Raw genomic sequence first — 18092 nt, forward strand, 5'->3', positions numbered from 1 at the left:
TTTTATATAGTCATTATGTCTTCAAAACGTGTAATGACAAGGAAAATGCTCGCAATATAATGGTAAGCACAATGGCAGTATACACAATTATATATACAGTATGATCGTAAAATATAAGCACAGACAACAGAAAAGAAATATACCAAAATGTTGATAGTGATCCTCTCTGGATAGTAGGATTATGATTGATTTTCTTTATAATTTCCCATGTTCTATGATTTTTCCACAATATCAATTATTATTTTTATTTAAAATTTAAAAAACACTTCAACTTTCCAACTTACTCAATAAACATTTACTTTTACAAACACATTTTTAAAGATATTTGAATGGTGATTTGTAAGATACTTTCCTATTAGGCTGTAAACTGTAGAAGGCAGGGGCACCTTCTTAATTATCTTTGCATTGCCATTGGCTATCACTCTGCTCAATAGGTGCTAACTGAATGGATGATCTTCTGTAATAATCTTTTTGATATATATTTAATTGGAGGATAATTGCTTTATATGTAATAATCATATCATGCATTTGTTGATGCATAGAGAACATCAAAAAGATGTTTTCCTCTGTGAATGAATTTTTTAAAAATTGGTATGTAAAAAAAAAAAATTGGTATGTAATGATACAAGGTTCACCCATTATAAATATACTTTTCCTTCAGTAGAAGTGAAAGTGTTAGTTGCTCAGTCCTGTCCTACTCTTTGCGGCCCCATGGTCTGTCCATGGAATTTTCTAGGCAAGAATATTGGAGTGGGTTGCCATTCCCTTCTCCAAGGGATCTTCCTGACCCAGGATCAAACCAGGGTCTCCTGCATTGCAGGCAGATTCTTTACCTTCTGAGTTACTAGAGAAGCCCCCTTTCCTTCAGTAATAACCTATAAATAGGCGGCCATGGAGTTTCAGAACTGTAACTCAGTGATGTTGTACCCTAGAAGGAAGAAAAATGCGTTAAGGAAAGTGAATGGTCAGTCTAGTTGAGAAAAGGAGGATTAAATCCATAAAGAATGGATGAGGGCATGTCCAGTTCTGTCCAGAAGGGAAAAGTTTTCTCACTAAACATATAAATACTTAGGTTCCTAATATAGTTTCATCCCTATTTTTAACTCCTGCTTTGAAAATTTTACCTTGACTGCTGTAATAATTCCCTCTCATCTAGAAGTACATTGCTTAATATGGCAGCCACCAGTCACACATGGTTCCTCTGAGCACTTAAAATGTGAAATGGTCTGAATTGAGATGTACTGCAACTGCCAGATATACACTGAATTTCAAAGACTCAGGATGAAAAAGTGACTAAAATGACTTAATAATTGTTCAACATTAATTACCGATCAAAATTATTGTAATCTTTATATACTGGGTGTAAAAAATATACTGTTAAAATTAATTTTACCTGTTTCTTTTAGCTTTTTTAATGAGTCTACTAAAAAATGTGAAATACCTATGTGGCTTGCATTCTATTTCTATTGGACAGCGTTGACACAGAACCTTGGAGCCTTGAGCGTTTACTTACCTCTGTTTTTGAGTCCATTCCAATTATTTTCTAATGCAGAGTCTGCCCTGGCCTACCTTAACTCCCTAGGTCCAACCTTGAGGGGAAGTGGGGTTGCCATTAGTGAGAAGGAGCCTCTGTTAATCTCCATTCTGCTAGGTTAACTTTTAGAAAACTTTGTGCCCTGAAAATCTTGTTTTAATATGCTGTACCTTATGAAATGTGTTCATCAAAATTTCCAAAAATACTGATAGCAAAAAAAATAAAATTACCCATAAAATCCACCATCCAGAGATAATCACTGATATTTTGGCATATGCTCTTCCTCAAACTTTCAATACACAAATACATATAGAGGTATATATATGTATGTGTGTGTATACATTTTTTTTTTTTGCAAAATGGAATCATACTGTATATATTGTTTTCTACTCTATTTTCTTTTTTACCTAATAAGATATAGAAACATTCTTCCATGTCAATAAAAATATTTTTCCAATTTCATTTTTCATGACTTTATTCAGATAGGAATGAGGACTTTTCTGACCACTCTATTTATCATTGAAACCTATCCATCTTCCCAATCCTACCCTAATGAATTATTTTTTCTCCACAGCATTTGCCCCTAACATGAAATGTTATATTAATTAATGCTGTGAAATTTATTTATGTAGGTAGATAGTTATTTAGCTTTGTTTCTATTGCTAGGATACAAGTAACATGAAGGCAGAAATTTGTGCCAGTTTGTTCACTTCTCTAGCTCAGTGCCTAAAACTGTCCTCGGCACACAGAGGATGCTTGAGTGTTTGCTAAATGAATGATTGGATTAATAAAAAACTGTATCATATTTTACTATATTATCTTTTTTGGTTGATTTAAAAATACTGTTAAAAAATAAAAATATTGTTATTTTATTTATATCTCAACTGTATCCACATTTAAGACAGCTTTTAAAGTTTTCAAAGGATCTGCTCTCAACTAAAAACAATATCTATAATCCATCCATTTGTTAGAAAGTGTAACTAAATGTTGCCCAATTTTCATCAGAAGTGGCATTTGGAGAAGTAACATTCACAGAGAACTGTGTGAAGAATAAACCATTCATCTGTCCATTTATATAGTCTGAAATTGAGCCCTATTTTAAACTGTGGCATCAGAGAGCATATATGGGCTAAATTGTGGTGATTCTGATAAAACAAGCTTAGGACCTACTGAATCCTCCTTTGGTGTTTCTGCAGGCAACGGTAGTGTAAAACTCAATATCGTATTGCTATTAGGTGTTTTAGATGGTGATGTCCACTAATGGCACTGTCTTCTCAGAAGAGCCACAAAAGTTTGCTACCTTGAGGAACTGAAAAGTTTTATAAATCCTAAAGGGATGTGAATCTCATTGTTCCCCAATTTACCTTAGCTGCCAAGAAGCTCAGAGTTGAATTCATAGCCTACCTTTAGTATCTGGCAATACTGCTTATAGAATGCTTTTCTGTGTTAATTTTCCTTTTGCTGTCATTTTATTATAATATTTCAATTTTCCCTTTACCCTTACTTTAAAAATCTATATTTTCCTATTGTTTTGTCTGTTGTATTATAGTAAGATATTACAAATGCTTTTTAGAATTAGGCAAATTATAAACCAATCAAACCAAAGTAGGAATAAATACACTAGCTAATATAGCCTGGTGATAGGAACTGTTAAGACCATCTAACTCCCTTTTCCCAAAAGCCATGCTCACTAAGCCACTTTCTGATTTTAACGGCTTGTCCTGTAGATTGTTCTATACAGAGAGAATAGAAATGCAACAGTGCATTCCTCTAGGCAGTGTCTTTCTCACTGCAATTTAACACATAAACTAAATACCATGTTACTGCATTGGATTATAGAAAGACTAGAAACTCCCACTTGTAATTTCAAATTAAGATGTTATTCTTGTCAGACATGACTTTGATATGGTCCTAGACTAGAAGTACAGACGGATGGGCTAAACAATTCTATAGATCCCATCCAGTTTAGCAGTTCACATTAAAATGGCTGAAACCAAATGTCTAAGGGGACCAGGAAAGTAAACAAGGGCTCCATTTTTGCCAGACTTAAGTCTGAAGTAGGTAGCAGGATACTGAGAAATGTTCATCATCATACACTTCTGATCAGGGGCTAAACCACAACTGGGGACTTGATTCCATCATAAAGATTTTTGATAGGTTTTCTTTGTTTCGTTTTGGGTTTTGTTGTGGCTATCCCAAAGCACCGTATACACGCACCCTCTCAAGGCTTGGGTTGGCACAGATGCAGTTCTTGGCTTTGGCATTTGGCCGAGATAGGGGGGTGGAGGAACAACTCTGATTTTTTTTTGGCCCGGCTTTCAGGATCTGAGTTTCCTGTCCTGGGATCAAATTCAGGTACTTAGGCAGTGAAAGTATGGAGGACTAACCACTGGACTGCCAGGGAATTTCTTTTTCTTTTTTTTTTAATCTCAATAGTTTCCCAAATCCCTATTAATCTAATTCTTGGCCTTAACAAGGTCATGATGAAATGATTAGATCAAGAAATGTCCTGACCGCAGGCTATACAGTATAGAAGTCACAAACCCTGCTCAGTCCTTCTCATTAAACTTCTGGGCTTTATTTATTTTTTTAATACGACCATTACATATTACACAAAAATAAAAGTCAAATGAACTTGGTATTTATAAATTATTAAATAAAAATACAGGAATATATATTTATATTTATAGAGCTTTTCTTCTCTTCTAAACTAACCAAATCTGTTCTCCCGCCGCTTTATGATTTTAAAAAAGTAAAATAGTGTATGCCCCCGGATAAGTGGGGAGTGGGGTTAATAAGTGCAGGACCTAGTTGCCCTACTTCTGCTCCTTCCTTGGCCTAAGCAAAGTCCATATTTGTCCCTTTGGGCTCTGGAGAGCAAGAAACACCCTCTCCACCTATTTAATCTCTGAAAAATGGCAATAAGATTTATTTCCCTTATTTTTTAAAAAATGAAATGGATTTAAAAATTGGGAGCCATACTCAGCCATCTTGGCCAAGAGCTAATCCCAAGGAACTATATGGCTCTAAAAGAGAGTCTCTAGTTTTCCCTGACAGAAGAGTCTCTGGGGTTTCCATTCCCTCTCAGGCTAAGAAGGGCAGGACATGTCAAAACTGCCCTCCGTGGTCCCGTCCAAGCTATACCTCTGGAAATCCAGCCCATGTCCTTTTCCCTTTCAGAAAACAGCCTCTCCTTCCACCCAGGTGTGAAGGCCTCTGAGCAGGGCTTTTTGGTAACTGACCATGGTCCCTGCCTCCCCTGTTTGCTACAGGCTCCAGGAAAACTACGAGGGCTAGACGTTCTGTGGTAGAGAGTGGGGGGAAGTCTGCCCCAAACCTGGGGGAACACAGGCTCCAATTTGGATGGTCTAATCAGTGGTTTTCCAGCTTTCTTTTTTTCAGCAGCAAACCCCTTAATGCAAATAAAATCTTACCCTGAACCCCGATATGTAAGACAGCTACAGGGGAGCTGTTCTGTTTGAGGGCAAGTCGCCTAGCCTGCTCAGCACCCCAGCTTCATCTCCCCCAAGGACTCCTGAGGCAACCCCTAGGAAACTTTAGGGTCCTGCCAAGCAGGTGGAAAACCAATGGCCTAGTTTGTCCTGAGCAAGTCAGAGACCCCCACACACACAACCCAAAACTGCCTGCTACAGACCAGCTCTGAGTGCCTGGTACCAGCATACTCACAACAGACCAAGTGGCCCATGCAGTCCACCACCTCCCTATAAATATCATTAAAAAGTGCAGCCCTCCTCAAAAGCAAAAGTCTGAGCTAAACACCTGAGGCCGATTTTGGTCCCACCTTTTCGTGAGTACAACTATGTCGCCACATTCTAGGACCAGTGAAAATCTCCAAGAGTCAACCATGGTCTAGCTAAGCAGGTCAGTGCTCAGGATCAAGGGCAGGGTTCTAGAGCACTGTGTCAGAAGAAGTCAGCATTGGAAAGCAGCAATTTTAGCACCTTGGAAAGTGCAGCAGTGAGGTCTGGCTCAGGACATGCATCTGGAGTGAAATCAATCATGTCTTTCTCAAAAGAAAAAGCTGTCATCTGAATCTGTTCTAGAGGACTGTGCGCTCTAAAGTTAACATCCGCAGACTCTGAGGTACAGACAAGTAACACCCATGCAAACAGTGTGGCTTCCAAGAAGATATCAATGCTTCTACATCATGGCGGTACTCTGGAACCCAAACACCTGGCCTTTAATGAAGCAGCACCAATGCCCACCACATGGACCAGGCCAGTCACAGAGTTTACACATCACCCTCACACGCATGGTGTTCAGAGCTGGAATGTTCCTCTCCAGGCACCGGCAGTCTTTCCGAGACACAGTGCAGGACCAGACTGTATTCCAGGTCTGCATTTACGTCCACACACTCAAAATGAAAATGAGTTAAAAGCCCCAATTTAGACTTTAAGTTTGGATACAGAAGGTCCCAGAGATAGGGAACCCTTTAGGCACCAAGGCGCCCCAGTGGGAGAGGAGGGCAGGGGCAGCTCCAGCTCCCAAAGCCCCCATCCACCGCAGGCTTCACAGCCCTGCGTTTCTGTCAGAGCCCAGGAGGCAGCAGCAAGTGTGTGATGCACAAGGAAGGGGGATGATGAAGGAACAAGGTCAGCTATAGAACTGCTCTTCTCTCTAAAGCCCTGCTGACAACTTTCTGCAAAAAAGCGGCCAGAGCCCTCAGCCTGGATACAGTGTTTCTCCCTCAGCCTTGAGGCAGCAAGACAAGGGGGAAGAGGGAGGGGAAGGTTGGGAGGAGGGACAGAGAGCTGCCCTTGTTCTCACCACTGCAAGAGGGAGTGAAATGTTTTCTCTTCAAGGAATCTCACCGACACCAGATTAGACAAGCAGCCCAGCATGCACACTCATGTCTCAGCAGCCCTCAGTCATAACACCTTTTCCTAGCCCATGAGAACCCCAAGCTCCCGTTCCAAAGGGATGTGCCTTCTGTATTTGCCCCAAATCCCACTCATTGAACGGAGATGCCAACCCCCTCTGCAAGTCCACCTCCCTCAGGGCAGCAAATCAAGCTCCAGGCAGAGTTTCGTGTGCCTATACCTACAGGCATGATCCTTCCCACATCCCCCCAGCCCTGGAATGACTCCATCTCCTGACTTTCCAAATACATTCCACAATGTCTCCAGCTCACTCTTTCAACGGCCTGCTTGGCACAGTCAGCTCCCTCACACACCACCTTTCCCCTTCCAATTCCTGTTCCATGCCCATTCTTTCCCCCACTTCTTCCAAGGGCACTCCTCCACTCTGCTCTTGCTCTCCTGCCCCCCAGCCACACCTCACCCCACCTGGCCCTGGACTTTCTCACTTGCTAGCGAAAAAGGCCCCTACGGTTACCAGGGCCCCCAGTGCCACGGCCCCCGTCAGCACTGTCCTCACTGAAGCCCAGTTCCCCTCCCGCAGACGCCGCGCCTCCTCCAGGGCCCCGTCCCCGTATAGAGCTGTGAACTCCGCCTGTGGGAGAGAAGGGAAGCAGGAGAGAAAGAAGGAGAAAGGGAGATCAGGAGAGGGAAGAGTGGAGAAAAGAGGAGAGGAAGAGCTCCAGTTCCATCCACTGCAAGCACCACCCCACCCCCAGCCCCTCGGATCCCCCATGAGCACCTGGCTCATTTGCCCTTCTCTACCTCAGGTGCATCCCATCTGAAATTTCCCTGGCCAAAAATTCTGCTCAGAACTGGCATCCTTTGTCAAGGCTTGTCTGGCCCACCCATCCCTGATCCCTGACCCGGCCCATGCCATGCACTCAGGTGTAAAAAATTTGTGATGGTTGGATGCCATTTCTGTGCAGGCACTACCTGGCTACTGTGTGTCCTGTCCTCTGCTTTGGACCATGAGCCCACTGAATGATGACTGCATGGCAGCCCTGGAGTGCAGAGTTCAGAGGTGCCCATAGTGAGGGCACCTGATTCCACCCAAACAGACACACTCGGCCCCCACGCCTCATTCCCAGCACAACCGCCCCCCAGCTCCAGCCAGAGCCCCCAATCTTCCCCCTTGAGACCAACTTTTCAGAGGGATGTGCAGAGCAGCAATCGAGAAGCTTCTTACCCAGCCCCCACTGCTGTGGATCCAGTCAGCCAGCCGCGTCTCCAGGTAGGCCACCATCCACTCCTGCACTTGTCCCACAAGTGGCTCCATCTCCTTGTTGACACTCTCAGCACACAATGCGGCTCCAAAGACAAAGAAGGCCACAAGGCGACCCCAGTTGGGGCCCCCTTGGAAGAGTTCATCAGAGACCTGGGTGAAGCGCTGCTGGGCCGAACCCGGGGTCACATGCAGCTGAGCTGCCAAATCGGAGAAGGTGCGCCGGAAGCGGGTCTCAAACTCATCTCCAGCTGCCCGCATGGCTTGGTGTAGCGGGTCAGCTGCTGGGCCCTCCCCGGGGCCAGCTCCACAAACATACCCCTTCTGCCTCAGCTTATAGCCCACAAAGTCTGCCACTAGAGCCCGTGTGTCTGGGGCTGAGGCTGGGGTCGCCATCCGGGCGGCTGTTGGAGTCAAACATAAAAGACTGGCATGAATATATGGTGAGAGGCCCAGAAGGAGGTATTTCAGGTTTGGCCAGCCCATGAGACAGGCAGGGAGTTAAGGGGAAATCTCAGAGACCTCTGGCCAGGAAGGGGTAAGAGCAAGAAAATTAAGCCATGGCGAGGGGCCCCACGGCTAGAGGGGCAGGCCCTTAAATTTGTAATATGCCAAATTCAATATAAAACAAGTAAATTTCACCTAAAATACTTTAGATTCTTTCCACAAGACAACAGCTCTATGACACCCCTACAACCCCTCCCCCTCCAGTACACACCTTTTTGGCTAGAGGAAGGGGCTTGGGGCCTCCCCAGGGGCAAGATGCAAAGATGCTGGCAGAGGCACAAGATGGGGGAGGAGACAGGGGCCGAAGGGAAAGGAGGAGAACCAAAGGATTGCCTGGGACAGAGAAGGAAGGGGACACTCACCCAGCCTGGATGGCAGCTCTTAGGACCCAGCACTGGTGGCAAGGAGCCCCCAGCTGGGGCCTTTCATCCTCCTGCCCAGCCTGGAGCCCTGGGAAGGGGAGGGGAGATCAGAGCTAGGTGGGGAAGACTAGGAATCAGGGTCTGGGCTGAGAAGGGCTGGGGTTGCAGCTCCCGGGACCAGGCCCCTGCCCCCAACGCTCTACCAGCTGTGTGGCCGAATCCATGTTTAATGACTGTCCTCCCGGGAAACCCAGGGCCAAGGGCTTCCTGCCGACACCATCTCTGCTCCCGGCTCCCCTCAGTGCAGCCCAGAGGCCCAGCTCCTCCCTCACCCCCACCCTCAGCCGGGCTCCAACCCCGCCTGCCTGCCAGGTTAGGGATCTCACGGGTCAGGCCGCTGCCGGGATCCGGCTGTTTCCTGGTGCAGGAGCTGGGAGGGAGGGAGAGAGGGAGGAAGGGAGGGAAGGAAGGAGGGAGGAGAAAGGGGGGGGGGGGGGGGGGGCCCGGCGCCGGGTGATGATGGGGCCCAGAGATGCGTCCAGAGAGAGGGGCGGGGCTGGGACGCAGGCTTGGGAAGAGCCACAGCTCAGAAAGGGAGAGGGCCGCTGGAGGCCAGGAAGAACAGGGCCAGGAGGGCATCGAGGGCCAGGCAGGGCTTCTGACCCTGGAGCCTGTGGAGAGAAGCCGGCTGGGCCTCCTGAAACCTTGGAGCAAACTCAGCATTTCCAGAAGGTCTCTGATGTTCCATGCACTTGTTGAACTCTTCCAGCCCTGGAATGGGTGCCCAGAAAAGAGGAACAATTCCCATACTGGTGGGAACTGTCTGCCAGGTGCCTTACCCTGTGGGACTGGCAGACGTGACACAGACAGCAGACACTTCCTCTTCTCTCCAGGACCTTTAACCCAGTGGCCTCTGTGTGAGCTGGAGCTTTAGCCAAGCACCGAGGAGCCAAGACTAGGATAGGCAAGCAGTTTCTGCAGGTAACTTTTCTTCATCTTCTTTCTTCCTTTTCAAATAATTAGATTGGTTTTCTTTTAAAAGCCAAATAATATAGAAGTGTAGAGAAAAAAACACCAGTCTTCAGTCCCTCTGCCACTCCCAAAATCCCACTTCCCTCCTGCAAGTTGCCAATGTCAAGGTTGACGTTATCCTTTCAGATTACATATATGTACACACATACGTTAATGTCTATTATTTATACCAGGCAGTATGTTTACACAGGGTGTGAAGCCACCTGGCCACAGCTGATCCACACGAGGGCACCCTCAGGCATTCTGGCTGGGGCCCACTGGCTCTCGCAGCTGGCACTTAGTACAGCTCCATTTGGAGGACTCTCCAACCAGACCAAAAGAGGTAACCCTTCCCTGCTGGTTCCTTTGCTTCTACCTCCAGTCCGAGCCTTGGTATTCCCATCTGCCCCAAACTAAAGAAGAAAGGTCTTTTTTGTAACGATGGTAACAACTAACACATTTTGAAGACTTATTAGGTATTAAATGCTCTTTATATGCTTAATATTTTATTCTCACATCAATCCTTCTTATGTTGTGTTATTCTCATTCTATGGATGAGCAAAGTGAGGCTTGGAGACGTTAAGTAATTTTCCTAAAGCCACATACTGAGAAGATAGGCCTCAACCTAACTGTGGTTTGAAAGTTTGTCTTAACTTTAACATTGTACTGCTTCAAGGTCCCTCTTTGTTTCCAGTAATCAATGTTGTTATGCCGTTTATGAGGCCAAGCCAAATCCACACCGTTTACAAACTCAAACTCAGTTCTCCCCAATATTCTGAATCTAACATCTATTTCACTTCTTTATGATTGTATCCTTCCAACCATCTGCATTTCTTCTTTGCTCTTGGGATAGTCATTCCAGATGCTATCAGCAAGTTTGCCACCTTTTTTAGAGAATAATCTAGTCCTTCATTTGCAGTCTTGATTTCTTCTAAGATGTTTACTTGAAATAAAAACACATTTAAGTCTCAGGATCCAAACAGATTTCTCTCTGCCTGCCCATTCATTTATAAGCTCGGTGAGAGCAGGCACTGAATTGTACTCACTTTTATATTCTAATGGCCTAATAGACCTTCAGTAAATGTTGACTGAAGAAATCACTCGATGCCTCTGGCCAGTTATTGAGCAGGCCCAGTCAGATGTTTGAAGATCACTGCAGTGGCTACTTAAGAAACAAATACTGTTGGACCAACACAAATTACACCAGGTCCAAGGCTGTGTGCCTCAAGGATCTTCTCAGACCAACACCACAGAGCCAAGGAATGGCAGCTCAGACAACAGAGCTCTTCCCAGAAAACCTTGGCCCATGTAGGCTGACACGGAACCTTACCTGTTCCGTCAATGACATGTGGTACCAGAGCAAGGAAGACAGTTTTAAACTGCTTGACTATAACACAAATTACTGTAGCATTATTTCATACCCTAAAATATGAAAAGAATGTGTTTTCCGTGGATTACATATGTATGTGTAAAATAAGAAAATAAAACTCAGTATCACTTTAAAAATGAGTCCTGGTTAAAGAGCACTGCTATGCTTAATACTGGAGTTAAGATGCCAACAGGAATAAATTGTAAAATAAACAGTATATGTCTCACTGTTTATTTCCAACTTAGTCACTTGTGATTTTACACCCTTGTTGCTTTAGAGATTCCATTTCTACTCTAACATTCCATATTTCAGTGCTCGGAGAGTTAATTATTACCATGAAATGTTTTAATCCACTTAATATAATTAAGTGTATAAAATAGTAGACTCTAGAACGGAACTGCTGAGATTCTAATTCCAGCTCCCCAAATATTAATTTATGTGACCTTGGGCAAGAGACCTACCCACTCCTTCAATTTTCTCATCCATAAATTAGGCATAATACTCCCTCTCCTATGATGAATGTACTATATGAGTTAGTGTTTGTAAAACAATGCTACCTAGCACATTGCAAGTGCTACGTAAGATCAGTAGGGAGTTAGAAAAAAACTAAACAAAACTTCACTTTTTTCCACAAATACAGAAAAAAAAAAAAAAAGGAGTAAAAAGCAGCTCTGTGCTCTTCTTGGAGCTCTCACTGGAACTACAACTCCACAGTCCCAATTCCAAGAAAGATATGTGATGATTCATTCAATAATTTGAGGGCCTACTATGCGATGAAACTCACCATGAATCAGACACAGCCTCTGCTGCTCAAAGAGCTTACAGTCGGGTTAGAGATCAGAATTTTAATCCACTTTTTCTTACAGATAAGAAAACTGAGGTCCAGAGAAGTTGTGCCTGGCTCAAAGTCACACAGCTAAATAGCACCAGAGGTGAGACCAGAAACTAGGTCTTTCTACAACTCTCAGTTCAGAACTCTTTCCAAAGGGCCACCCACCTATTTGAGCGCCACATCTCAATTTCTATTTGAGGCTCTACCTAGCTTTTGTGACTTCCCCGTATTTGCACCCACCACTACCATCCTCCCAAACCTGGAGCCTAGGGTTTAGGAAAGAAAACACTGAGCCCAGAAGAGAAAGTTAGAGGCTGGGAGGTTGGAACCTTCCTCTAAAGGAAAAGAAAAGGTTGCTCTCTACTCCTTGCGTTAACTCTTCCGGTGCCTGAAAGACTGAGGCCTTTCAAAAGAAGAAAAAGGAACAGTGGTCCCACTCTGGACCGATAGAGTGGAGTGCCCGCCTCCTGGTGCAGCAGCATCAATGATAGATGGAGAGTCACTTGTCACAGGGCTGTGGGCGGGGGCCAGGCCCCGCGAGGGCCGCGGGACCGGAGGGTGAGTGCGGCTAAGCGCAGGCTCAGAGGAGACAGCCTGCAGGAGGTGATGGTCAAAGACCCTGGGAGAAGGTGGCCAGTGGGAGGAAAGGCAGTCACTTGGAGACGAGGCAGAGCTGCAGAAGGTGGAGGATTCTGGAGGTGACAGCAAGGAGAGCACACAACTGCGAGGGGTGGCTGAAGCTTCTGTGCGAACACCGGCCGGGTGCGAGCTAGGAAAGGAGGGCAGCGCGTCGGCGCCGCCGGAGGGTCCCGCCTGGGCGGGGGTTGCCATGTCTCGCGAGCGGCACTCCCGCACCGACATCCCCCGCAACCTGAGCTTCATCGCCTCGCTGACAGAGCGCGCCTACTACCTCAGCCAGCGGCCCAGCCTCGAGGAGGAGCCAGAGGAGGAACCAAGTGAGGGAGGGACGCGTCTCGGGGCCCGATCTCGAGCTCCAGGTCCGAGTCGGGGGCGCCGGGCTCGTTCTGCGCCCGCCGGAGGCGGCGGGACTCGGGCGCTCCGCAACCACAGCCCCGATACCCGTAAGAGAGTGCGTTTCGCTGACGCGCTGGGGCTGGAGCTGGCAGCCGTGCGCCGCTTCCGCCCGGGAGAGCTGCCCCGGGTGCCCCGCCACGTGCAGGTCCAGCTGCAGAGGGACGCCCTCCGCCACTTCGCGCCGTGCCAGCCCCGCGCCCGAGGCCTCCAGGTAGGCGGCAGAGGCACTCCGCTTCCCCAGGACTTCCTCAGCTTGGCCTCGGCGGACGTGTGGGAGTGGATTTACCTAGAAGCACCCATCTCCATCCCCAACCCTGGGCTTGCTCTCGCTCACCCACTTTGGGGTTCCCTTTGGCGAGTTCCCTAGGCTATTCTCCCAGCTACCCCCGACTGCCCCGACGCCAGGGTCGGCCTCCGATTGGTCCAGTGCCTCGCCCTGACCCCGCCCCCATTCTTCCCCCGCCCCTCTCCTTCCCCCGGCTCCCTCTTCCCAGCTCCTCCTTTCCCTACAGGAGGCGCGCGCCGCTCTGGAGCCGGCCAGCGAACCCGGTTTCGCCGCCCGCTTGCAGGCCCAGCGCATCTGCCTGGAACGCGTCGAGGCGGGCCCGCTGGGCGTGGCCGGGAGCGCGCGCGTGCTGGACCTGGCCTACGAGAAGCGCGTGAGCGTGCGCTGGAGTGCAGACGGCTGGCGGAGCCAACGAGAGGCGCCCGCCGCCTATGCCGGCCCGGCCCCGCCCCCTCCGCGCGCCGACCGCTTCTCCTTCCGCCTACCGGCGCCACCCATTGGAGGTTCCCTGCTCTTCGCCCTGCGCTATCGCGTGACCGGCCGCGAGTTCTGGGACAACAACGGCGGCCGTGACTATGCTCTGCGTGGGCCGGAGCACCCGGGCAGTGGCGGAAACCCGGAGCCCCTGGGCTGGATCCACTTTATCTGAGACGCAGGCTGCCGACGGCGGAAAAAAATCAAAGGCACCAGGAGGGTTGGGTGATCCCAAACATTTGCCTGGGAGGAATGGGAGAAACCGAGATTGGCGAGGAGCTGTCCTAAGGAGTCAAGTCAGGGGGGGCGAGGAGAATGGGAGAAGCCAAAGGGGTGTAGGGAGTGCGTGGACTTAAAGAAAGCCGAGGAGACTGGGGTGGATGTGAGTGGATGAACCCACATCATAGAAAAGGGAGACGGAAGGGGTGCTGGAATATTAGAAAATAAGCAAAAGGACGGTGGTGACGTTCTCTTCCGTGAGTGGGTACTGGGAGAAAGTGAGTAGGTCGGTCAGGCCTATGTAGTCAAAGGTTGAGGACACCTGTTTGGTATTCAGGAGGTATTTTATGTGAACTAGAGACATACCGCAGTTGAAATCATTTAGATTGCTGGTTCACTCCCTCTTACTGGTCTTTGCCACCCCAGGTCCCACAGCCCTGTTGTCCTAGCTTTAACTCAGCCATAATTACCTTGCTTAAGTCCCAGGAATTTGGCCATTGCTCCCCGGCCCCCGGCATTAATGACAGGATTCCCTTGTCACCCCTGCTATCCCTGGATTCAGTCTCTGCTGACTGGCTGGGGAGTGATGGCAGGTAACAGTCAGAGCTCCTTCCTCCAGCGGCAGCCCTGGGGATGAAAATGAAAGCAAAACCAACTCCAGGCCTTGTAGCTAAATAACGTGGTGCCTAAGGGGTGAGTGCAATCAGGGGCTTCCAGAAGAATGCCAGCCTTACCATTCTGGGTGCCTTCTAATGACCTCTAAGCACTTTATGGACTGTATTTGTCAAGGGACAAGCGAAACACAGGACTCTTTCTGCCTGAGAAGAAAAGGAAATCACTGACTAGCTGGATAACTTTGGGCAAGTTACTTCACCTCTCTGGGCCCCAGTTTCCTCCTTGAGAAACTGCATTTGGATTAGTTGATCTCTTAGGCCCCTTCTTGCTCTAACATTGTATGATCTGTGAGGGGCAGAGTGTGGATTAGAAGCCACATTCTCCAGCCTGTAGTTGGAGTGCTTACAGTTCAGAACACACAGCACCCCAAGCGCCTGGTTGGGCCTGAGAATGGTCCTCCAGTTTTTGACACATGTTCCAGAGCCCAGGAAACATCCCATAACCAGCCTGCATTCTCAAAGTATTCCAGGACCTCTTTCAAACCACAGCTCATCCTCTGGCCCCTTGCTTTTTGCTTTTGCCCCACGGACTTCCAGCCTGGATGCTATGAGACAGCTTGGGGGAGGTGCCTCTATCGGGGAAAATGATGCTTGGGAGCCCCTAAGATGAAACAGTGTTGGGGACTTTCTTGAGGTTAAAGGATTATTGGTATGAGAAATGGAAAACATTTCAAATAAAGAAACAGAGCAGCTTGAAAATTAAATGGTGCCAGAAGATAGCAGTCTCTTCCATACCCTGAGCAAGTGAATGGGAAAGCTGGACTCTCCTACCCATTTACATTCATGCCTTATGTCTCCTGGTTGACCTCTGCTGGGTGTTTTTTTTCGCTCCTTTCACCCTGTTTCTAAGCTCCTCTCTTTCCTTCTACCCCTCTCACCATTTTCATTTTCTTGTAGCATGTAGGGTATTTACCTTCATTTCCTCTAGTTCCATCTGCCTCCCTCTTCATCCTTGTTGATCTCTGCTATTCCTTCTCCCTCCAGAAGGAGTGGAGAACCTGTTTCCTTTTCGCCAAGATCATGGTTGGTCCACTTTCCTCTCAGGCTCCTTCTTGACAGTCTTCTGAAGGGAGAAGAAGCAGTTCCTGATGCTGCCGATGAACATGGAGCTCCCAGGTAACCAGCTGCCCAAACCCATTTCTTCCTGTTACTGATTTCTCAGAAATTTTTGGATTCCCCTTTTACCACTCAGTGAGAGAAGGCAGACGCACATGTGCCCATACATGCATTCAGAATAGAGTATGGGGCTTGTTTATCATGCCCCTCCTCTCCAAAACCCTAATTCTTTAAAGAAAAAAAAAAGGTTAAAAGAGAAACCCCAAGTCACTCAAATGCCCATTTAAATGTCATCCTTATCTGATAAAGAAAACAAAGAATTTCATGTATCTTGTGGATCACCTTCAGGTCAGAGTTCCAGCAGAATGAAGAGAGAAAGTGTACTGGAAGCCACCAAGCAATGCACTTTTTAGTCACCAGTGAAGATCCCAAGAGAGGATAATGGAGCGGGAGGGCTGCTTATTGTGTATGCATGACTGTTACCGTGTATTTAGCAATCTCAAGAGCCCACATTTACTTACTTATCCACTAAAATCTGGTGCCTTGCATGCATTATCATCCTCAACCCTATGGATTGAGTAATGTTATTCTTGTTTTAGAGAGAAAACAGTTCAGAAAAGTTCAGTAATTTATTCAAGATCACACAACTAGTAAATGGCAGAGCTAGGGTTGTGAACGCAGGAGGGAGATCTCCAGAGCCTCTGTGCATAAGCATGATGTCATAATATTTTCCTTTAAAAACAAAATTAAAACCTTGCCATTAAAAAAAAAACAAAAACAGAAACCCTTGCCACATATCTCGTACTAGGAAAAGACCAGTTTCTAATTGTGCTCTGCCTTCCCAGCCTCCCTAACTGGCTTGGGAAAGGCAAAGCACTGAAGGTCCTAAGCTTCATCTGCTCCTTCCAGAAGCTTGCTGCTGCTTTCTGTGACCCTGTGATCAGCAAGGAACCACTTTGCCTGCCTGCTGGAGAATTTAGGAACCCATGTGAACTCCAGCCTTCCCATACACTGGGATTCTCTTCTGGCCCTAGGTAGTCCACACCAGTTGACGTGCTGTGCACCTTCTTACCACCCCTCCACCCCCGCCCGACTCTAGCCTTGAATTGCCCAGTTCCCTGAAATTTGCACTGGAAGGGTTCATGAACGGGCTAATTGCTGGATGGTCTGCTGGATGGTCGGTCTCCTGGAGCCTGAGTAATACTAAGGGGATAAATGCAAATGGATTTGGGGTCAGGGAACCAAAGAGAATTCATTGTTCTTGAGCTTTATCTCTAAGAATTACCATTGCTCACCCATTCCTCTATTCTCAGCTGTATAGAGCCAAGACATGAGTCTTGTGGTTTTTCCATACAGAGTTGCCACAGGGTAGCGGTGGGAAGGTGGTAAACTGCAGGTCAAATCTGACATGAGAAACACTAGGAATTTGGCAGAATCTTTAGAGGTGTGTCATGTGTTAGGCACAGGACTTTCCTGTAAAGCCTGATGACTACGAACAGGAGCAGTTGAGGGTATAACTTGTCAGCCATGGACTGGGAAGTACCATATGAGAAACCTGTACCATGGGCACAGGCTGGGTCCTTGAAGCAATACAGCAGGAACCCTCTTGCCCTTTCCTCTCATCCAGACCTCAGATGTCCTTCCTACATACTCTTCCTGTTCCTTTGTTTTCCTTTATGAGTGTAGCTCATCATTTCTCTTCTTAATAAGCCCTAACTCAGCTTTCCAATCTCATCCCACATTTCCTTTCTTCTAACTCCTGTGTTTCTCTGGAGCTGCTCTGGATCTTAGCAATCCAGAGATCACAGAATTCAGAGACCTGAAAAGGCTTGTCTTTAGAGATCATTCGGTCTAGATTCCTCTAGAGATGAGGCCACAGGTCCAGAGATGAGAAGCGACCCCAGCAGGGTCAGAGAATTTGTTGGTACAACTGCAGATGGGACTTAAACCCAAGCCTCCTGACCACATTCTATTCCCAGGCTACCGAAGAGTCCTCTCTCCACGGGAACAGGCCCATGATTTTTCTTGGCAAGGGATACATCAGAAGTGTTCCATTTTCTGCTTCTAGTTTCCATTCCCTACTGCATTCAGGCAGAAAGAGAAACAAAAGGGACTAGTATGTCATTAGCCTTGGCACTTGTTTCAGTGATGTTGCTGAAGAACAGTGAGGTTGCTAAAACAAACAACTAGATAATCTACCCATTGAATAGCTAACCTAGAGAGGAAATAAAAGTGTGTTCTGTGAATCCCCCCAAACCACTGTTCTCACCAGACCCTCCCTGAGCCTCCCGACCTCCTTCACAGTGCAGCTTGGTACTCTGGACCCCATACCTGCTGGTATTGTGCCTCATTTGAGCTTACTCATGCAACTGCCCTCCCTTTTGGATAAAAGACCTCATATTTGAAATAAAGTTGAAATTTGAAAAGAAAGTATAAGATGTTGAGAAGTATTATTTTGGGGGGGCTGAGGGTGGCAAGAGACCCAGAGGCAAGATTTCTTCCTCCCTCTCACCCCTCATTGCTTGGCCATCTCATTCCTTGAGATGGGAAGGAGATAATGGAGGAGTTGGGCAGCCCTGTTATGAGACACCCCTATTGTATGACACTACCACTTTGGGCAGTGGTAGAGAA

General features: G+C 47.1%; 2 protein-coding genes across 8 annotated transcripts; one reads left to right on the forward strand and one right to left on the reverse strand.

Moving 5' to 3' along the window:
- Window positions 1-4090: 4090 nt before the first annotated feature.
- Window positions 4091-13144, reverse strand: BCL2L2 (BCL2 like 2). Of its 5 annotated transcripts, none has more exons than XM_015096877.4 (4): window positions 9345-13144; window positions 8506-8593; window positions 7601-8040; window positions 4091-7006 (listed from the first exon to the last, which is right to left on the reverse strand). In XM_015096877.4, exons 3-4 carry the CDS (start codon window positions 8030-8032, stop codon window positions 6857-6859), a joined length of 582 nt encoding a protein of 193 aa, XP_014952363.2. In that variant the 5' UTR covers window positions 8033-8040; window positions 8506-8593; window positions 9345-13144; the 3' UTR covers window positions 4091-6856. The 5 variants fall into 5 exon arrangements, with proteins under 5 accessions (XP_014952363.2, XP_014952360.2, XP_042108897.1 ...); XM_015096874.4 differs by lacking the exon at window positions 9345-13144 and adding an exon at window positions 8892-8930; XM_042252963.2 differs by lacking the exon at window positions 9345-13144 and adding an exon at window positions 8871-8930.
- Window positions 9058-17891, forward strand: PPP1R3E (protein phosphatase 1 regulatory subunit 3E). 3 transcript variants are annotated; one of them, XR_009601348.1, is made up of 4 exons: window positions 9058-12963; window positions 13265-14591; window positions 15390-15521; window positions 15810-17891. XR_009601348.1 is itself a non-coding variant. In XM_042252961.2 (2 exons), exons 1-2 carry the CDS (start codon window positions 12547-12549, stop codon window positions 13685-13687), a joined length of 840 nt encoding a protein of 279 aa, XP_042108895.1. In that variant the 5' UTR covers window positions 9058-12546; the 3' UTR covers window positions 13688-17891. The 3 variants fall into 3 exon arrangements, 1 of the variants encoding a protein (XP_042108895.1); XR_006060505.2 differs by having other exon boundaries at window positions 13265-15521; XM_042252961.2 differs by having other exon boundaries at window positions 13265-17891.
- Window positions 17892-18092: the final 201 nt, after the last annotated feature.

The sequence above is a fragment of the Ovis aries genome, chromosome 7, assembly GCF_016772045.2.
Source record: "Ovis aries strain OAR_USU_Benz2616 breed Rambouillet chromosome 7, ARS-UI_Ramb_v3.0, whole genome shotgun sequence".
NCBI classification, from domain to species: domain Eukaryota; kingdom Metazoa; phylum Chordata; class Mammalia; order Artiodactyla; family Bovidae; genus Ovis; species Ovis aries.